The sequence below is a fragment of the Pseudophryne corroboree genome, chromosome 6, assembly GCF_028390025.1.
Source record: "Pseudophryne corroboree isolate aPseCor3 chromosome 6, aPseCor3.hap2, whole genome shotgun sequence".
NCBI lineage: Eukaryota > Metazoa > Chordata > Amphibia > Anura > Myobatrachidae > Pseudophryne > Pseudophryne corroboree.
Window position 1 is genome coordinate 562,649,943 of NC_086449.1, and position 21,920 is coordinate 562,671,862.

At 48.3% G+C, this 21,920-nt stretch overlaps 1 protein-coding gene across 1 annotated transcript in view; it reads left to right on the plus strand.

Annotated features, from left to right (window-relative positions):
* The window catches only part of ALDH1L2 (aldehyde dehydrogenase 1 family member L2), a 202,984-nt gene extending 189,120 nt beyond the window's left edge, over positions 1-13,864 (plus strand). The window contains exon 23 of the mRNA XM_063927761.1: positions 12,758-13,864. Within this exon, the coding sequence (XP_063783831.1) occupies positions 12,758-12,813 (56 nt within the window). The 3' untranslated portion in view covers positions 12,814-13,864. The remainder of the gene's footprint in view (positions 1-12,757) is intronic.
* Positions 13,865-21,920: the final 8,056 nt, after the last annotated feature.

Sequence of the window (21,920 nt, forward strand, 5' to 3'; positions counted from 1 at the left end):
GGCATCTACTACGTCTATCCTGGCTCGCCGGATTCTGTGGTTACGGTCCTGGTCGGTGGACCTGGACTCTAAGAAGACCTTGGAGGTACTCCCTTTTAAGGGGGATATACTATTTGGAGATTATCTGAACAAAATTGTGACCGACTTGGTGTCGGCCAAGACTGCGTTTCTCCCAAGTACTAATCCTTCGGTTCCGAAGGCTGAGTACTACTTTTCGTTGCTTTCGACCGCCAGGTAAAGCAAAGGATCAGGCATACCCGAGACAGGCTCGCACTTCCAAGTCCTCAAAGCCCAAACCTAAACTTTCTTGGGCCGCCCGTCAGCCTGCTTCCAAACTGGACAAGCCTGCTGCATGACGGGGCAGGCCTCCCCCTGGGGGACCCCTGGGTGGGAGGTAGAATTCTGTAGTTCGCCCAGGTATGGTTAAAGACCACTTCGGACGCCTGGGTGCAGGAAGTGGTCTCTCACCGGTATGCAATCTCTTTCAAGAGACGTCTCCCTCGCCAGTTTTGCTCAACGGTTATCCCTTCGGATCCGTTAAAAGCACAAACTCTACATTTGGTTGTCCAATCCCTCCTGGATACAGAAGTGATAGTGCCGGTGCCTCTGTCTCAGAGAGGCAGGGGATACTATTCAACGCTGTTTCTAGTTCTGAAGCTGAATGGATCCTCCCGACCTATACTCAACCTCAAATCTTTGAACAAATTTGTGAGGGTGTCCAAATTCCGTATGGAAACTGTGCTCTACTGGCTATGGAACCCAAGGACTATATGGTATGCCTGGATATACAGGATTCTTACCTACACATACCTATTGCCATGTCGCATCAGCAATATCTTCGGTTTGCTATTGGCAACCTTCATTATCAATTCTAAGCCTTGCCTCTCAGACTGACCACGGCTCCTCAGATCTTCACTAAGGTCATGACGGCCCTTCTCTGCCATCAGGGTATCAGGATCCTGCTGTATCTGGATGACTTGTTGATCCTGGTGAACTCCCCAGAGGTTCTCCTCCGTCATCTGGAACTGACGGTCCAATTCCTGCAAGTCCACGGGTGGCTCATCAACTGGAAGAAATCCTCACTGGTCCCTGCTCAGAGCATGGTGCACCTGGTGGCGTTACTGGACACATACAACCAATGTTTGTTCCTGTCTCCAGAGAAGGTCCTGAAACTTCAGGACAGAATCAGATACTTCCTCTCTCGCCCAAGAGTGTTGATACACTCGGTGAATCAAGTACTAGGCCTCATGGTGTCGGCTTTCGACATGGTAGAGTATGCTCAATTTAATTCCTGCCCTCTGCAGAGTTTAATCGTTTCCAAGTGGGATGGCCCGCATCACCGGATCAGGTCTCAAATGTTCTCCTTGACTCCGGAGGTTCGTCTGTCACTGACTTGGCAACAGGACCAACAATTGAGCAGGGGTCGTCCCTTCTGGATCTCCAACTGGGTCCTCCTAATGACGGACTCCAGTCTGCGGGGTTGGGACGCGGTGTTGGAGCAACACTCTCTACAGGGTCGGTGGACCAGGGAGGAATCTCTCCTCCTGATAAACATTCAGGAATTGCGGGCAGTGTTCAATGCGTTGACACTGGCCCTGCCTCTCGTACAGAACAGGCCTGTTCAAGTACAATCGGACAACGCCACCACGGTGGCATACATCAATCATTAAGGCGGCACTCCAAGCCGCCTGGCAATGATGGAAGTGTCAAAAATTCTTCTATGGGCGAAACGCCATCTGCCAGCAATATCAGCAGTGTTCATTCTGGGGGTCCTCAACTGGGAAGCGGACTTCCTCAGTCGTCAGGACGTAGACGACGGGGAGTGGAGTCTTCATCCGGAGGTCTTCCAACTCCTTGTGGACAAGTGGGGTCTACCAGATGTAGACCTGATGGCGTCTCGACACAATCACAAGGTTCCGGTCTTCGGAGGAAGGAAAAGGGATCCTCAAGCAGCGTTCGTGGATGCACTGGCAATTCCATAGAACTTTCGGCTGCCATACGTGTTCCGTCCAGTGTCACTCCTGCCCAGGGTACTGCGGAAGTTCAAGCATGAAGAAGGAATACTGCTTCTAGACGCTCCAGCGTGGCCCAGACGGCATTGGTTCTCAGATCTGCAGGGTCTCTTGATCAAGCGTCCTCTTCTAATTCCTCAACGCCCAGACCTCGTCGTTCAGGGCCCTTGTGTTTACCCAGACCTGGCAAGGCTGGCTTTGATGGCGTGGCTCTTGAAGCTTCACTCCCGAGGGCCAAAGGATTTTCGGAGGCGGTTATTCAAACTATGTTGAAGGCCCACAAACCGGCTTCTGCATGGATTTATTATACGGTCTGGAATTCTTACTTCACCTGGTGTGCTGCTAAGAATTATGATGCATACTAATACTTCCAGACTTCTGGCTTTTTTGCAACAAGACATGGATTTAGGACTTCCCCTGGCCTCTCTCAAGGTTCACATTTCTACCTTGTCTGTGTGGTTTCAACGAAAAATTGTATCTATTCCTGACGTTCATACATTCACTCAGGGCGTACTATTGATTCAGCCTCCCTATGTCCCTCCTGTGGCTCCATGGGATCTGTCTGTCTGTTCTTACTGCCCTTCAAGAGTCTCCGTTTGAAACTCTTGAGTCTGTGGACCTTAAATGCTTACGCTTAAGGTCATTTTTCTGTTGGCTATTGCCTCTGCTAGGAGGGTGTCGGACTTAGGCGCTTTGTCCTGTCGTCCACCCTTTCTTATTTTTCACCGCGACCGGCAGTTCTTAGAACTCGCCTTGGTTATTTACCTAAGGTGGTGTCATCTTTCCACCTTAACCAAGAGATTGTGGTTCCGGCCTTTATATCTCCTGGTTTGTCCTCCAAAGAGCGGTCTTTGGATGTGGTACGGGCTCTCCGTATATATGTAGAATGGACTGCCTCTATCAGGAGGTCAGATTCTCTTTTTGTACTTTTTGGTTTCACAAACGTGGAGGGCCTGCGAATAAGCAGACCTTGGCCAGATGGATTGGAATGGTGATTGCACAAGCTTATGCGCAGGCTGGACTCCCAGCTCCTGCTGCTATCAAGGCCCATTCTACTCGGTCTGTTGGACCTTCCTGGGCGGCCTGCTGTGGCGCATCCGCTGAACAATTGTGCAAGGCAGCTACGTGGTCTTCAGTGTACACGTTCATCAGGTTCTATGCCTTTGATACTTCCGTCTCCCAGGATGTTTCCTTTGGACGCCTGGTTCTTGTGCCCGCTACAGTGTGTCCCCCTCCCATGAGGAACTGCTTTAGGACATCCCTGATGTTATTCCCTGTGGAATACCAGTGTACCCTGCTGCAGAAAAGGAGATTTATGGTAAGACTTACCATTGTTAAATCTCTTTCTGCAAGGTACACTGGTTTCCACAGGGCGCCCACTCTGACGCACTTAGCTTATTTGGATTTGTATGGCATTAGCCGCTAGTCCCTTCTCCTGTCGTGAGAATGTGGGTCTATGTGACTAACATCTACCGTCTCTCTTACCTGCTACTGCATTGGGCTGATTAACAAAACTGAGCTACAGTGCCTGGAGGCGGGGCTATAGAGGAGGCGGTGCAGTGTATCCTGAGAACAGTCAAAGCTTTAGCCTGTTGGTGCCTCAGATCAAGATCCAACTCTACACCCCGATGTTATTCCCTGTGGAAATCAGTGTACCTCGCAGAAAGATTTAACAATGGTAAGTCTTACCATAAATCTCCTTTTTTCTGTCCCCAGGGTCATTTATGGTAAAAGAGCCTGGGGCAGGCAGCACCGCCTTTGTAGACAGTCGAGAGACTGATACGTCAACCCCTGGGGGTTCTTCCCAGAATTTCCTACCTTCAGGAGCAAATGAGAAAGTGTGCAAAAATCTTTTTGACACTTGGTATTTTTTGTCTGGATTTTTCCAGTCTAATTTAAATAGGTCATCTAATTCTGCAGAATCAGGGAAAGTGACATTAGGCTTGTTTTGTGTAAAGAAAAATGACTGCTGTGACACAGCGTCCTCTAGAGGGATCTTTAACACGTCCCGTATAGCCAGAATGAGAGGTTCAATACCCTGAGCAGAAGTGGAATCCCTGCTAACGGGATACAAGTCATCCCCATCCTCCTGTATATCCTCATCTGAATCAGAAAATAGAGCAGGTAAACCACGCTTTTGTGGTCCTGAGCTAGAGAGGGGGGCTGTATAACATCTGCCCTAGCAGCTAAATCTGCAACAGCCTGTTGTAGTAGCTGAGTTTTCTGAACATTAGCAGTGGGTTGTGATGACATATCAGACATCATAGTCTTAAGAGCTCCTAACCAGGAGCGCTCTGGACCCTCTCCCCCAGCCCCCTCATTGAGTTGTGAAGATTGGCTGCAGTGTTCACAAGAAACAGAATCAGATGATAAGGCAAAGAATCTGGTGTGGCAGACACTGCATAGCTTGTATTTACCCATGTTTACAGTAATCACCATTATATACACACACACACACACACACACACACACACACACACACACACAGACAGTAATACTGAGCAAGCCTGTCTTTACTGTATGTGAGAGGAGACACACAGAGAGAGACACCAGCACACCCCTGCTGTACAGCCACAGTGAGTCTGTCAGCTAACTATAACACAGTGAAACACTAATGATTTCTGTCCTGTATAGGACACAGATTGTGTACAATAGCGGCTCTCCCCCTTTGCTACACCCTGTATCAGTTTTCCAGCGTGTCTTGTGAGTCAGGAGGAGCTGTGCTTGCTGCATTAAGCAGAGGAAGGCGCCAAAATGCCCCTGGTCCCGCTCTGAGGTAGCTCCGCCCCCCCCCCCAATGGCGCTGGAGCTACAGTGATTTTTATACTGGCAAAGTCTCCTATTATGCTTAAAAACATCACACAAGTGCTAGTTTAAGCTACTCCAAGCCAGTTTACATGGGGAGCTCTAGCGGGTCCCCTCCAGGAGGGTCCCGTATGCCGCACCCGCGTTCAGCCGCACTGTGAACCGGGGGATCCCCCTAGTGGGGCCCCCGGTTTGAACTCACCACAGACATCACCTTCAGGCATATGTTAGGGGTGTGCGGCGTGCTGCGATTGCGACAGCTAAGGCGCAGTGCCCTGCTGAACAAACAACCTCTCAGGACGGTGGTGCTGCAGCGGGGAAGCGGCTCTGACACCTCGCAAGGCCAGTGACCGCCGTCGCTTCCCCCCAACTCCCACGGTGCAGGTATGCTGTTGCCCAAACAGCATACTGAAAATAATAATAGTTTAAAAGAAATTGAAGAAAACTCTCTGGAGCTGCAGAGATGTGCATCTTCACCTGAGGGCACTTTTTTCTAAACTGCCTGTGGGAGGGGGCATAGAGGGGAAGAAATTTAAAGTGCACCGACTCCTTTGGACCCCGTCTATACTCCATCGCACTGAGGGGGTAATTCCAAGTTGATCGCAGCAGGAAATTTTTTAGCAGTTGGCCAAAACCATGTGCACTGCAGGGGAGACAGATATAACATGTGCAGAGAGAGTTAGATTTGGGTGGGTTATATTGTTTCTGTGCAGGGTAAATACTGGCTGCTTTATTTTTACACTGCAATTTAGATTGCAGATTGAACTCACCACACCCAAATCTATCTCTCTCTGCACATGTTATATCTGCCTCCCCTGCAGTGCACACGGTTTTGCCCAACTGCTAAAAATATTCCTGCTGCGATCAACTTGGTCTTCCCAATATCCCTTATGGATGCTAGAGAAATAAAAGATAATAATAATTAGTCATGTATCTTATGCTGCCTGGACATGAAAGCACATGTGGTACTCACATCTTTTTTAGGGTTTGCAAATCTGATTTAGAAATGAAATGGAATACCTCTAGTTCGGTCTGGGGTATGGGTAAGCGCTGTGCAGTCTTCTGCCCCTGTTCCTGAACCTTTGAGGGTGTATTCCACCAGATCCGTAGGTGCATGTAGCGACCAGGTGTTTGGTACACACCCTTATCAAATTTTACAGGCAAAATACCTTTACACCCAGTGATGCCAGCTTTAGACGTAAAGCAATGGGATCCGCAACTTTAGTGTATGTCCCTTTAGGACCACTTTTGGCATGTTTACAATGAACTGACTCTAGTGTCCCTAAATGGATGCCTGTCGAAAATTTAGATTTTGGGTCTTATATTAAATCTTTATCCTCAGTGGGAGACACTGGACATTTTACGCTTCTGTATGTGTTCTGTTAACCTTGTCTGGATTATTGCTCTCCCCTTTTCTTACCCTTCTCCCACTTGCTACGTACTCCTGGTTTGTCCTTGTTGAACAAAACTGAATTTTCCAGGCAGCCACTGGGAGGAGCTAGAGGTGAATTTCTTAAACTGCCTAGGGTCTCTGCTCCTGCCGCTATGCCCCAGTACACCGACTCCAATGTCCCCCAATGGACTCTGATAAAGGGATTTAACTTAAGTACAGACATCCTCTTACTGTACATCAAATTAAAAATTTTAAACCTACCGGTAAATCTTTTTTTCGTAGTCCGTAGAGGATGCTGGGACTCCGTAAGGACCATGGGGATAGACGGGCTCTGCAGGAGACATGGGCAATTTAAGAAAGACTTTGACTCTGGGTGTGCACTGGCTCCTCCCTCTATGCCCCTCCTCCAGACCTCAGTTAGAGAAACTGTGCCCAGAGGAGATGAACAGTACGAGGAAAGGATTTTTGTTAATCCAAGGGCAAGATTCATACCAGCCACACCAATCACACCGTATAACTTGTGATAAACTACCCAGTTAACAGTATGAACAAACAACATAGTCTCGGTCCAAAACCGATGAAACTACAACATAACCCTTATGTAAGCAGTAACTATATACAAGTTTTGCAGAAGAAGTCCGCACTTGGGACGGGCGCCCAGCATCCTCTACGGACTACGAGAAAAAGATTTACCGGTAGGTTTAAAATCTTATTTTCTCTAACATCCTAGAGGATGCTGGGACTCCGTAAGGACCATGGGGATTATACCAAAGCTCCCAAACGGGCGGGAGAGTGCGGATGACTCTGCAGCACCGATTGAGCAAACAGGAGGTCCTCCTCAGCCAGGGTATCAAACTTATAGAACTTTGCAAAGGTGTTTGACCCCGACCAAGTAGCAGCTCGGCACAGCTGTAGTGCCGAAACCCCTCGGGCAGCCGCCCAAGAAGAGCCCACCTTCCTAGTGGAATGGGCCTTAACCGATTTTGTCAACGGCAAACCTTCCGTAGAATGCGCCTGCTGAATCGTGTTACAGATCCAGCGAGCAATAGTCTGCTTTGAAGCAGGAGCGCCAATCTTGTTGGCCGCATATAGAACAAACAAAGCTTCTGTCTTCCTGACCCTAGCTGTTCTGGCCACATAAATCTTCAAAGCCCTGACCACATCAAGGGACTCGGAATCCTTCAAGTCACGCGTAGCCACAGGCACTACAATAGGTTGGTTCATATGAAAAGATGAGACCACCTTAGGAAGGAAGTGAGGACGAGTCCTCAATTCCGCCCTATCCACATGAAAAACCAGATAGGGGCTTTTATGTGACAAAGCCGCCAATTCCGAAACTCGCCTTGCTGAAGCTAAGGCCAACAACATGACCACCTTCCAAGTGAGGTACTTCAACTCCACTGCGTTGAGTGGTTCAAACCAATGTGACTTAAGGAAACTTACCACGTTAAGGTCCCAAGGCGCCACCGGAGGTACAAACGGGGGCTGAATATGCAGTACTCCCTTCACAAATGTCTGAACTTCAGGAAGAGAAGCCAATCCTTTTGAAAGAAAATGGATAAAGCCGAAATTTGAACCTTTATGGACCCTAATTTTAGGCCCAAATTCACTCCAGTTTGAAGGAAGTGAAGGAAACAGCCCAAATGGAATTCTTCCGTAGGAGTATTCCTGGCCTCACACCAAGAAACATATTTTCTCCATATGCGGTGATAATGTTTCGATGTGACGTCCTTTCTAGCCTTAATCAGGGTAGGAATGATCTCCTCCGGAATACCTTTTTCCGCTAGGATCCGGCGTTCAACCGCCATGCCGTCAAACGCAGCCGCAGTAAGTCTTGGAACATACAGGGCCCCTGTTGCAGTAGGTCCTGTCGAAGAGGAAGAGGCCACGGATCTTCTGTGAGCAACTCCTGCAGATCCGGATACCAAGTCCTTCGTGGCCAATCCGGAGCAACGAAGATTGTTCTCACTCCTCTTCGTCTTATTATTCTCAACACCTTGGGTATGAGAGGAAGAGGAGGGAACACATAGACCGACCTGAACACCCAAGGCATCACCAGGGCGTCTACCGCCACCTCCTGAGGGTCCCTTGACCTGGCGCAATACCACTTTAGCTTTTTGTTGAGACGGGACGCCATCATGTCTATTTGGGGCAGTCCCCACCGACCCACGATCTGTGCGAAGACTTCCTGATGAAATCCCCACTCTCCCGGATGCAGATCGTGTCTGCTGAGGAAGTCCGCTTCCCAGTTGTCCACTCCCGGAATGAACACTGCTGACAGTGCGCTTACATGACCTTCCGCCCAGCGAAGAATCCTGGTGGCTTCTGCCATTGCCACCCTGCTCCTTGTGCCGCCTTGGCGGTTTACATGAGCCACTGCTGTAACATTGTCCGACTGAATCAGAACTGGCTTGTTGCGAAGTAATGCCTCCGCTTGACGTAGGGCGTTGTATATGGCCCTCAACTCCAGGACGTTGATGTGGAGACAAGTCTCTAGACTTGTCCAGAGACCTTGGAAATTTCTTCCCAGTGTGACTGCTCTCCAACCTCGGAGGCTTGCGTGCGTGTTCACCAGGATCCAGTCCTGAATGCCGAACCTGCGGCCCTCTAGGAGGTGAGCACTGTGTAGCCACCATAGTTGAGATACCCTGGCTCTGGGAGACAGGGTGATCCTTTGATGCATTTGTAAATGAGACCCGGACCACTTGTCCAGTAGGTCCCATTGAAAAGTCCTCGCATGGAACCTGCCGAAGGGGATGGCCTCGTAAGATGCCACCATCTTCCCCAGGACACGTGTGCAGTGATGCACTGAAACCTTTTTTGGCTTCAATAGGTTCTTGACTAGAGCCATGAGCTCCTGAGCCTTTTCCATTGGAAGAAAAACCTTTTTCTGGTCTGTGTCCAGAATCAGGCCCAAAAAGGTCAGACGCGTTGTAGGAACCAGCTGTGACTTCGGAATATTGAGAATCCAGCCATGTTGCTGTAACATCTTCACAGATAGTGATACGCTGTCCAGTAACTTCTCTCGAGATCTCGCCTTTATGAGGAGATCGTCCAAGTATGGGATAATTGTGACACCCTGCTTGCGCAGGAGCACCATAATTTCTGCCATTACCTTGGTAAAAATCCTCGGGGCCGTGGAAAGCCCAAACGGCAACGTCTGAAATTGGTAATGACAGTCCTGTACCGCAAATCTCAGGAACGCCTGATGAGGAGGAAATATCGGAACATGAAGGTATGCATCCTTTATGTCTAGGGAAACCATCCAATCCCCCCCTTCCAGGCTGGCGATTACCGCTCTGGGCGATTCCATCTTGAACTTGAACTTTTTTAAGTACAGGTTCAGGGATTTTAAATTCAAAATGGGTCTGACCGAACCGTCCGGTTTCGGTACCACAAACAGGGTTGAGTAATACCCCTTTCCTTGTTGCAGAAGGAGAACCTTGACTATCACCTGTTGAAGATACAATTTTTGAATTGCATTTAACACTAACTCCCTCTCTGAAGGAGAAGCTGGCAGAGCCGACTTGAAAAACCGGCGAGGAGGCACCTCTTCGAATTCCAGCCTGTATCCCTGAGAAACAATCTCTAGTGCCCAGGGATCCACCCGGGAGTGAACCCAGATGTGGCTGAAAAATCGAAGACGTGCCCCCACTTGAGCTGACTCCACCAGGGAAGCCCCAGCGTCATGCGGTGGATTTTGCAGACGCAGGGGAGGACTTCTGCTCCTGGGAACTAGCTGTGTGCAGCTTCTTCCCCTTGCCCTTACCTCTGGCAAGAAAGGACGATCCCCGTACCTTTTTGCCTTTATTTGAACGAAAGGACAGCATTTGATAATGAGGCGCCTTCTTAGGTTGTGGGGGAACATAAGGCAAAAAATTAGATTTACCTGCTGTAGCAGTAGAGACAAGGGCCCTCATTCCGAGTTGTTCGCTCGTTGCCGATTTTCTCTATATTGCGATTAGTCGCTTACTGCGCATGCGCAATGTTCGCAGAGCGCATGCGCTTAGTTATTTTACTCAACAGTTAGGTATTTTACTCACGGCATTACGAGGATTTTTCTTCGTTCTGGTGATCGGAGTGTGATTGACAGGAAGTGGGTGTTTCTGGGCGGAAACTGGCCGTTTTATGGGTGTGTGTGAAAAAACGCTGCCGTTTCTGGGAAAAACGCAGGAGTGGCTGGAGAAACGGGGGAGTGCCTGGGCGAACGCTGCGTGTGTTTGTGACGTCAAACCAGGAACGAAACTAACTGAACTGATCGCAGTGGCAGAGTAAGTGTCGAGCTACTCAGAAACTGCTAAGAAATTTCTAATCGCAATTATGCGAATCTTTCGTTCGCAATTCTGCTAAGCTAAGATACACTCCCAGAGGGCGGCGGCTTAGCGTGTGCAATGCTGCTAAAAGCAGCTAGCGAGCAAACAACTCGGAATGAGGGCCAAGGTCCGAGAGGCCTTCTCCAAACAACTCTTCCCCCTCGTAAGGCAACGACTCCATATGCTGTTTTGAGTCGGCATCCCCCGTCCACTGCCGGATCCACAAGAGTCGCCTAGCAGAAATAGACATAGCATTTATTCTAGAGCTTAGTAAACAAATGTCTCTTTGAGCATCCCTCATATATAACGCAGCATCTTTTATATGCCCTAGGGTCATTAAAATGGTATCCTTATCCAGATTTTCAATCTCTGCTAATAGGGAATCAGTCCATGCTGCGACAGCACTACAAACCCAGGCCGATGCCATAGCCGGCCTAATAATAGTACCAGAATGCGTGTAAATGGACTTCATGGTAACTTCCTGCTTGCGATCAGCAGCATCTGGTAGCAGTATCCTGGGATGGCAGTGCTACCTTTTTTGATAAGCGTGTTAACGCCTTGTCCACCTTAGGTGAAGATTCCCATCGTATCCTGTCCTTTTGTGGGAAGGGATACACCATACGAATCCTTTTGGGAATTTGCAGTCTCCTGTCTGGAAATTCCCAAGCCTTTTCGCACAATTCGCTTAGCTCATATGAGGACGGAAAGGTGACCTCAGGTTTTATTTCTTTATACATGTGTACCCTTGTGTCCGGGACAGGGGGTTCCTCAGTGATATGCAAAACGTCTTTTATCGCAATAATCATATAACGAATACCCTTAGCCACTTTAGGCTGTAATTTTGCATCCTCATAATCGACACTGGAATCTGAATCCGTGTCGGTATCTGTGTCAGTGATTTGGGATAATGTGCGCTTCTGAGACCCGGAAGGTCCCGGTGCCACTGGGACAGGCATGGTCTGACTACCTGCCTGTTCCCTAGCCTCAGCTTTGTCTAATCTCTTATGTAATAAGTTTACATTAGCACTCAAGACATTCCACTTACCCATCCAGTCCGGTGTCGGCGCTGCCGACGGCGACCTGACATTCATGCACTCCCCCTCCTCCTCAGATGAGCCTTCAGGTCAAACATGTCGACACACACGTACCGACACACTGCACACACACAAGGAATCTCTTTTCTGAAGACAGGTTCCCCCTAGGCCCTTTGGAGAGACAGAGAGAGAGTATGCCAGCACACACCCCAGCGCTATAACCCAGGAAAAAAACACAGTATGTTCCTTCCAATAGCGCTGAAACACCTGTATACTGCCAATTATGTGCCCCCCCCCTCTTGAAAACCCACTGTCACCGTCTGTAAGCAGGGGGGAGTCCGGGGAGCTTCCTCTCAGCGCTGTGCAGAGAAATGGCGCTGGTGAGTGCTGAGGGATAAGCCCCGCCCCCTCGGCGGCGGGCTTCTGTCCCGCTCAAAATATGTAAAACATGGCGGGGGCTCTTTTATATACATGTACAATGCCCAACTGTACATGTATATATCTCTGTTTGCCATAGGAGAGGTTTATATTGCCCCCCCCCCCCCCCCCCCCCTTTACAGTGACCGGAGTGTGTGAGGTGTATGGGAGCAATGGCGCACAGCTGCAGTGCTGTGCGTTACCTCAGTGAAGCTCACAAAGTCTTCTGCCGCCTTTGAAGCCTTCCTTCATCTCATACTCACCCGGCTTCTTTCTTCTGGCTCTGTAAGGAGGATGGCGGCGCGGCTCTGGGACGAACGTCCAGGACGAACCTGTGTTCCAATCCTTCTGGAGCTAATGGTGTCCAGTAGCCTAAGAAACAAGACCTTGCAACTCAGAGATGTAGGGTTGCTTCTCTCTCCTCAGTCCCTCGATGCAGGGAGTCTGTTGCCAGCAGTGCTCCCTGAAAATAAAAAACCTAACAAATATACTTTCTTAGCAGGAAACTCAGGAGAGCTCCCTGCAGTGCACCCATCTCCTCTGGGCACAGTCTCAAACTGAGGTCTGGAGGAGGGGCATAGAGGGAGGAGCCAGTGCATACCTAGAGTCAAAGTCTTTCTTAAAGTGCCCATGTCTCCTGCGGAGCTCGCCTATCCCCATGGTCCTTACGGAATCTCAGCATCCTCTAGGACGTTAGACAAAATCCATCTTCTCACATTGGTAAAGAGTGGGTACTATCTGCTTTAAGAAGGTCTCTAAAACCAGTGTATTTCTTTACATCAGGTGAAGAAGCCCTCCATGAATACCTCAGGACAAAGGCGGTTACAGTGGAATACTAAAAGGAAGCAAAAAACAAAACACGGCTGCTTTTGAGTAATTATGATAATTAATAAGTGGATGTACTATAGATGCCATGTGCCTATACTACAAGTTACTTCATGAGAAACCTTTAATATGCAATTTAAGTAATGGCAGGGGTCTTTTCTGAACTGCTTATATCAGAAAATGCAATAACTGCAGAACTGACAGAAGGGCTTTTCTTTTATAAATAATTAATGCTACATATACAATAGTAAGAGACAGACACGGGTTACTGAATAAGACAATGCAAATAGCACATTTATGCCATATCCATTAACCACCAAGTGTCTGGTGAAAGCTAGAGTAATAAAGATGGAAGGGGGACATAGCATATGCACACTATTTACATTTTGTATAAACATCTTTATAATGTTTTCTAAGTCTTGGAAATCATCATAAGTTTTTGCTTTTTGTTTCATTTTAGCACATTTAGGTCTAGTAGCTCTTCAGTTCTCATGATAAAGACTTTGCAGACTTGCTGTGGAAAATTCATAGCACATTGATGGATAAAAGTAAAAACAAAACATTTTCCCAATGTCCTTTGTTCTGGAAAGTGCATGTTAGGTCAGGCTTGATAGCCACATACAAGTCATTCAGTACCTCCGAACATTAACCCAGGTAAAATAGAGACACAATAAGACCAGCCCTGAAATCTGTGTAGGGCATGCCTCCTTTCAGACTAATCACACCTACTTTCACCCATGGTTCCTGCCCTATTCGGAGTCTATATCCGTACACTAAATCGAGAGGTATGAAAACTGTATACAGTAATCTCTAGCATCAATCCATTTATCACATACATTATCAAGAATAGAAAATGTAATTTTTAATGCTGAGCACAAATGTCAATCATTTCTCTGACACATTGAACATTTCTATAGACACAATACATTTTTTTATTTTATGCTAAAGGTTATCTGGCAAATCTGAGGATTATGTTACTGCTACAAGTTTAGCCATTTTACTGTTTAGCCCTATAGAGAAACTATGTGTGTGTGGAAAAATAAAAATACAATATTATTCTGAAAATAGGCTTTGTCCAGTATTCTCAGATCTTAAGAACATTTTTTTCTATTAAAGTAAGAAAGAACAATCTGTTATTATGCCGCTGCTACCTTTACATCCTGACAACAGAATCTATTTTTATAAATTATACCATCAACCACCAGCAGAAGTTCCTCTTGTGAGACTTGGATAAGATTTTCTATTGAAGTATTTGATAATGCTGCATTAATCAGAGCTTATTCACCGCAATGACCCTTCTCCTGAGTGCTGCCTATTGAATACCAGTATCTGGGGTCCACATGAACCAAGGAGGGCACCAGAGCAAGTTTACGAGCTGCAGGTTTTATTGGAGTGCCGGGTATATACGCAACACAGATAGGGGCTGATGTATTAAGCCTGGAGCAGTGATAAATGCAAGGTCATAACGCATCAGCCAGTCAGCTCCTGTCATTTTACATATTGGAGCTGATTGGCTGGTGTGTTATCACCTTGCACTTATCACTTCTCCATGCTTAATACGTCTGCTCCATAGATAGATAAATTGTGGATGGCAGCCTACCCACTCTGGAGAAAATTACAGTGAAGAACATACCTGCATTTGTGTGCTTCAACAATAATTCTTAAATACCAGAGAGTTGGGAATATACAGAACAGGATTCTTCCAGCCAGAAAGAAATCTATACATATATGTGCTAGGCATCCTGGGATAGAATGTATTTGGAGGTTGATGCGTGTTGTCATACGATGGTGGTTTACTGAATTAAATCTCTCCACTGTCCACAGCAGTGGCCATTAGAGTGTTATATTTTCTATATAACTCAGACTCGTATATAAAATCAAGAAGTCAACAATGTCAAAATTAAAATAGTTTTCTAACTGTGTCTTTGATCATTTTTGTATCTTGCTAAAGAAAAAAAATACATATATTTATTTACATGCTCTCTCTCTAGGCTACAGCTTCCATAAAACGATATATATTTAAAACCTGGACCGTTGGGGTACCATGAAGATCGCGTTTGGGAACCTCTGGTATAATGTATGCCCAGCTTAGCATTTTAAAATACTATAATTTCCGATAAGGCATTAATATCTTTAATAAAAAGAGAATTATGGTAGACTTATCATTGTTAAATCTCTTTCTGCGAGGTACACTGGATTCTACAGGGAATAACATCTGGGTATAGAGTTGGATCTTGATCAGAGGCACCAACAGGCTAAAGCTTTGACTGTTCCCCGGATATACTGCACCGTCTCCAGGCACTGTAGCTCAGTTTTGTTAATCAGCCCAATGCAGTAGCAGGTAAGAGAGACGGTAGATGTTAGTCACATAGACCCACATTCTCACGACAGGAGAAGGGACTAGCGGCTTATGCCATACAAATCCAAATAAGCTAAGTGCGTCAGAGTGGGCGCCCTGTGGAAACCAGTGTACCTCGCAGAAAGAGATTTAACAATGGTAAGTCTTACCATAAATCTCCTTTTCTGCAACAGGGTACACTGGTATTCCACAGGGAATAACATTGGGGATGTCCTAAAGCAGTTCCTTATGGGAGGGGACGCACTGTAGTGGGCACAAGAACCCGGCGTCCAAAGGAAGCATCCTGGGAGGCGGAAGTATCGAAGGCATAAAACCTTATGAACGTGTTCACTGAGGACCATGTAGCCGCCTTGCACAATTGTTCAAGGGCCGCCCAAGAAGGTCCAACCGACCGAGTAGAATGGGCCTTTATGGTAGCAGGAGCTGGAAGGCTAGCCTGTACATAAGCATGTGCAATCACCATTCTAATCCATCTGGCTAGGGTCTGCTTGTGAGCAGGCCAGCCACGTTTGTGAAAACCAAACAGAAGAAAGAGAGAATCCGACTTCCTGATGGAGGCAGTTCTCTTCACGTAGATACGGAGAGCCAGAACCACATCCAAACACCATTCTTTGGAAGACAGTTCAGGAGAGGCAAAGGCCGGAACCACAATCTCCTGATTAAGGTGTAAAGATGACAATACCTTAGGTAAATACTCGGGACGTGTTCTAAGAACCACCCGATCACGGTGAAAAATCAGATATGGTGACCTACACGATAAGGCACCCAAATATGACACACGTCTAGCAGAGGCAATAGCCAACAGAAACAATTCCTTAAGAGAAACCCACTTAAGGTCAGATTTAAGAGGCTCAAACGGAGACTCTTGAAACGCCTCTAGAACCACCGACAAGTCCCAAGGAGCCACAGGCGGGACATAAGAAGGTTGAATCCGCAACACACCCTGAGTGAACGTATGAACATCAAGTAAAGTTGCAATTTTTATCTGGAACCAAACCGACAAGGCAGAAATATGACCCTTGATGGAGGCCAGACGAAGGCCCAAGTCCAGGCCCTGTTGTAGAAAGGCCAAAAGTTTGGCCGTACTAAACTTGTAAACGTCATGATTGTTAGATGCGCACCAAGCAAAGTAAGAATTCCAGACCCTATAGTAAATCCGAGCAGAAGCCGGTTTCCGGGCCTTCAACATAGTTTGAATGACCGCCTCAGAAAATCCTTTGGCCCTCAAGACAGTAGCTTCAACAGCTACACCGTCAAAGCCATCCGGGCTAAATACTGATATACACAGGTGCCCTGAACGAGGAAATCTGGGCGCTGCGGAAGTAGAAGGGGACGCTCTAACGAGAGACCCTGAAGGTCTGAGAACCAATGCCGTCTGGGCCATGCGGGAGTGATCAGAAGTAGGATTCCTCCTTCTTGTTTGAACTTCCTTATTACTCTGGGCAGGAGTAACATCGGAGGGAACACGTATGGCAGCTGAAAGTTCCATGGAATTGCCAGTGTGTCCACGAACGCTCTAGAGCAGGGGTGTCAAACTCGCGGCCCTCCAGCTGTTGTGAAACTACACATCCCAGCATGCCTTGCCATCTATTTTGTATTAGGGACGGCTGCAACTGTGGCAGGGCATGCTGGAATGTGTAGTTCCAAAACAGCTGGAGGGCCACGAGTTTGACACCCCTGCTCTAGAGGATCCCTTGTCCTTGCTTCGAAGACCGGAACCTTGTGATTGTGTCGAGACGCCATCAGGTCCATATCTGGAAGGCCCCACCTGTCCACGGGGAGTTGAAACACTACTGGATGGAGGCTCCGCTCTCCGGCGTGTACGTCCCGACGACTGAGAAAGTCTGCTTTCCAGTTTAGGACCCCCGGAATGAATACTGACGATATGGCTGGCAGATGGCGTTCCGCCCACTGAAGAATCCTTGATACTTCCCTTATTGCCATGCGGCCTCAAGTGTCGCCTTGATGATTATTGTACGCCACAGTGGTGGCGTTGTCCGACTACTTGAACAGGTCTGTTCTGTAATAAATGCTGGGCCAAGATCAGAGCATTGAACACCGCCCGCAGTTCCAGAATGTTTATCGGGAGGAGAGACTCCTCCCTGGTCCACCGACCCTGAAGGGAGTGTTGCTCCAACAACGCGCCCCAACCTCTCAGACTGACATCCATCGTTAGAAGGACCCAGTTAGAGATCCAGAAGGGACGACCCCTGGTCAATCGTTGGTCCTGAAGCCACCAGCTCAGTGACAGACGGACCTCCGGAGACAAGGAGATCATTTGAGACCTGATCCGGTGAGGCAGACCGTCCCACTTGGCAAGAATCAGCTTCTGCAGAGGCCGGGAATGGAATTGAGCGTACTCCACCATGTCGAAAGCGGACACCATGAGACCTAGCACTTGCATTGCCGAATGTATCGACACTTGCGGACGAGATAGGAAGCATCGAATCCTGTCCTGAAGCTTCAGGACTTTCTCCTGAGACAAAAACAACCGTTGGCTGTGAGTGTCCAACAACGCCCCCAGGTGCACCATGCTCTGAGCAGGGACCAGGGAAGATTCTTCCAGTTGATGAGCCACCCATGGGCTTGCAGAAACTGGATAGTCAGATCCAGATGGTGTAGGAGAATTTCTGAGGAATTTGCCAGGATCAACAAGTCGTCCAGGTACGGTAGGATCCTGACCCTTGACGGCGGAGTACAGCCGTCATTACCGCCACGACCTTGGTGCAGACTCGCGGAGCCGTGGTCAAACCAAAAGGTTTGAAAACGCCCGAAATTGGTAATGGAGGTTACCAACCACAAACCTCAGGTACTGCTGATGCGATACTGCAATGGGAATATGCAGGTAAGCATCCTGTATGTCCAGGGAGACCATATAATCCCCAGGTTCCAAGGCCAGAACAATAGAGCGAAGAGTTTCCATACGAAACTTGGAGACCCTCACATGCTTGTTCAGGGACTTGAGATTGAGAATGGTCCGCGAGGACCCGTTCGGTTTCGGGACGAGAAACAGCGGTGAATAGAACCCTTTGCTTCGCTGAGCCAGAGGCACCCGTACTACCACTCCTGTGTCCAGGAGGGACTGTACCACCGAATGAAGAGTCTTTGCTTTCACCTGATCCGAGCCAAGGATACCACCAGCCGCGCCACCTGCGAATCCACTGGCGGGGGTGTTTCCCAATTTTTACTTGGCTCTGCAGCGAGGGGGTAGCGAGCCAGCATCTTCTTGAGAGGCGTGAATTTCTTTCCTGAATTTCCCCAGAACTCCTGACATATGTCAACTAAATGGTCAGAACGGACCACTTTCTGACGTTTAAACCTGTCCGGTTTCTTAGTGGCAGCATCAGGCTCGGGGTCATCATAAACTTGAAGAATGAGCCTGATAACCTCCAACAAGTCAGGAACATCCACCTGTGAAACAGCTTCCCCATCAGAAGCATCGGCATCAGAATCTGTGTGGTCAGTATAAACGCCATCCTCATCAGACGAGGTATTTGGGACGTTGGTGGATTGTGAGGAAGTAATTGCCCGCTTAGAGGACCCCTTGGTCTTAGGCGGGCGAGGGTTAGACTTCTGAGTAGTCAGTGATTGGTGCAATTGCTGTAACTGATTGGACAGTTGATCTGCCCACGGCGGGTTAACCGCGGGGACCATAAGCGGTTGTAACGGCACAGGAGGTCCCATAGGGGGCGTTAGTCTAGTTACAAGCGTATTCAATAGCGTGGAGAAGGTAGCCCAAGGTGGGTCATTTTGAACCCCCGTTGCAACAGTCCCACTGGGGGGTAAGGAACCCCCAGAACCTGAACCCTCAGCTGCTATGTTATCCTCAAATGTGTCTGCAGCATCAACACCACGCAATGTGGGATCAGCCCCAGCACCGTTGCCCTTTGTAGCGGACATAATCAAAAGCTCAATGCAAGGCAACACAGTACAATATCAGCAGCACAATACCTGACAAGAACCCCCTGTGCAGTGTATTTCAGCACAAACAGGGAATTCTAGAGGTATATGGTGACTAAAAATCACAGAGAAAAATAGACACTGGGGTAAATTTACTAAGGTGGGAGATTTTTAGAACTGGTGATGTTGCCCATGACAACCAATTAGATTCTACTTACCATTTATCTAGCTGCTTTTAGCAGATAATAGATATAGGAGGTCATTCCGAGTTGTTCGCTCGCAAGGCGATTTTAGCACAGTTGCTCACGCTAAGCCGCCGCCTACTGGGAGTGAATCTTAGCATCTTAAAATTGCGAACGATGTATTCGCAATATTGCGATTACACACCTCGTAGCAGTTTCTGAGTAGCTTCAGACTTACTCGGCATCTGCGATCAGTTCAGTGCTTGTCGTTCCTGGTTTGACGTCACAAACACTCCCAGCGTTCGCCCAGACACTCCTCCGTTTCTCCGGCCACTCCTGCGTTTTTTCCGGAAACGGTAGCGTTTTTTTCCCACACGCCCATAAAACGGCCTGTTTCCGCCCAGTAACACCCATTTCCTGTCAATCACATTACGATCGCCAGACCGATGAAAAAGCCGTGAGTAAAATTACTAAGTGCATAGCAAATTTACTTGGCGCAGTCGCAGTGCGGACATTGCGCATGCGCATTAAGCGGAAAATCGCTGCGATGCAAAGATTTTTACCGAGCGAACAACTCGGAATGAGGGCCATAATCTGATTGATTGCTATGGGCAACATCACCAGTTCTAAAAATCTCCCACCTTAGTAAATTTACCCCACTGAGTATATCCTGTGAACTACCTATATTATGATAAACCTGACGTACCTAGCCCCCTCAGGTTATAGAATATAGGGATAGCAATCTGAGCGAGATACACGAAATGGAGGTCACACAGCAGCTATATGCACACACACAGAGTCACAGTTAGTACAATGCAGAAATTATGACATGCAATAAAACTGCACTGGAATAGCAATACATAGTAGTACTAAGTATAGCTATACACTTAATAGATATAACAATGCACAGTAAAGACTGGATGTATATCACAGGGTACTTGTACTAAATAACCCTGACTAAATGCACTTTTTCTTAACTAACACTGTCAGCAGACATGAAAAATACTTAAGTGTCCTGTAAAAGGCACAGCGCTGACAGGCAGGCGGCTTTACAGAGAAGGATTTGCCCAAACAGTCCCAGGATCGGATCAGCTCAGCTTGTCCTAATGGCGCCCAAACGCTGACAGGGAAAGATATGCAGCTCCAGGGCGGGAACATTTACTCTAAATGGCGCCCTGGGGGAGGGGCTACAGGTCAAAGCCTTATCCCCCTGCTGGACTTCACCACCGGGTACTGGGAGCTTAAATAAACGGTTTTATGAGAGAAAACCGACCTGTGCCCATGCCCTGGTGGCCTAGTGGGGTCCCTGTACTGCCAGTGTCCACGCCAGCGCACGTGGCCCACCTCCCACCGGCCACGTGGGATTGCGATTTACAGCGGGTCCCGCCGGGGGGACCCACTTACCTCCTCCCTGAGTGCGGCCACGCGATCCAGGAGAACAGTGGTCGTGTGTGTGACTAATTGGAAGAAAACCGGAGCCTCCGCTGTAGGTACCCGACAACCAGGGCGCAGGAGTGTACAGCGCTGCTGGGGGAGGTGATGGAACTGCAGCAGGAGATGTCTGACTGACATCGAACACAGTCAGTGTCTCTGCTGCAGCCCCCCTGTTGTATGCCTGCTTACTGCATGGCACCAACTACAAAACTGAGCTGTGCACGGAGGCGGGGCTAGGCATTCTGGGAAGGTCAAAGCTTTGAGCCTGTTGGTGCCTCGGATCAAGATCCTACTCTACACCCCAATGTCATTCCCTGTGCAGCCGTGTACCCCGCAGCAGAAATTCAGATAGCAGCACACTTGTTCTTAACTAACACTGTTTAAAATGACATGTAGAATACTTAAGTGTCTGTAAATGTACAGCGCTGAGGATACAGGCGGATTTACAGAGGAGACAGAGCCCAGCAGTCCCAGAGATCAGCCCAGCTATGTAATGGCGCCAAAATCTCAGTCAGGGAGTGAGAACTGCAGCTTCAGGGCGGGAACACCAACAGTAGATGGCGCTTGGAGCTGGGGGAGGGGCTACAGGTCAGCGCCTTATCCCCTCTGCTGGACTTCCACCACCGGCTACTGTGGAGCCTTTTCTAAATGGATTTTAGTAAATCCGACATGTGCTCCTTGCCCTGGTGGATATAATGGGGTCCCTGTGCGACAGTGTCCACGCCAACAGCGCGGCCCGTCTCCTGGGACCGCGATTTACCAGCGGATCCCACCTGGGGGACCCTCTTACCTCCTCAAGTGCAGCCACGCGATCCTGGAGAATGACAGCGGTGGTGTGCCTGAAGACCGGTGTGTCTCCGCTGCAAGTACCCAGAACCCGGCCACGGGAGTATGCAGCATCGCTGAGGTAGGTGATGGAGCCGCAGCACAGTATGTCATAAAGACATAGAAAGTGCTGAAGCCCTTGAAGTCTTCTAAAAAGCTCTTTTCAGGGCTGCCTAGTACAGCCCCACCTGTTATTGACCTGCACTGCAGGCACCAACTTACAAACTGAGCTTCAGTGCCTGGAGGCGGGGCTATAGAGGAGGCATCCTGCAAACAGTCAAAGCTTTAGCCTGTTGGTGCCTCGGATCAAGAGCCAACTCTACACCCCGATGTTATTCCCTGTGGTATACCAGTGTACCCCACTGCAGAAAGATCAAGTATGTATAAAGTATATGTGTATAAAGTATGTGTATTGCTTCAG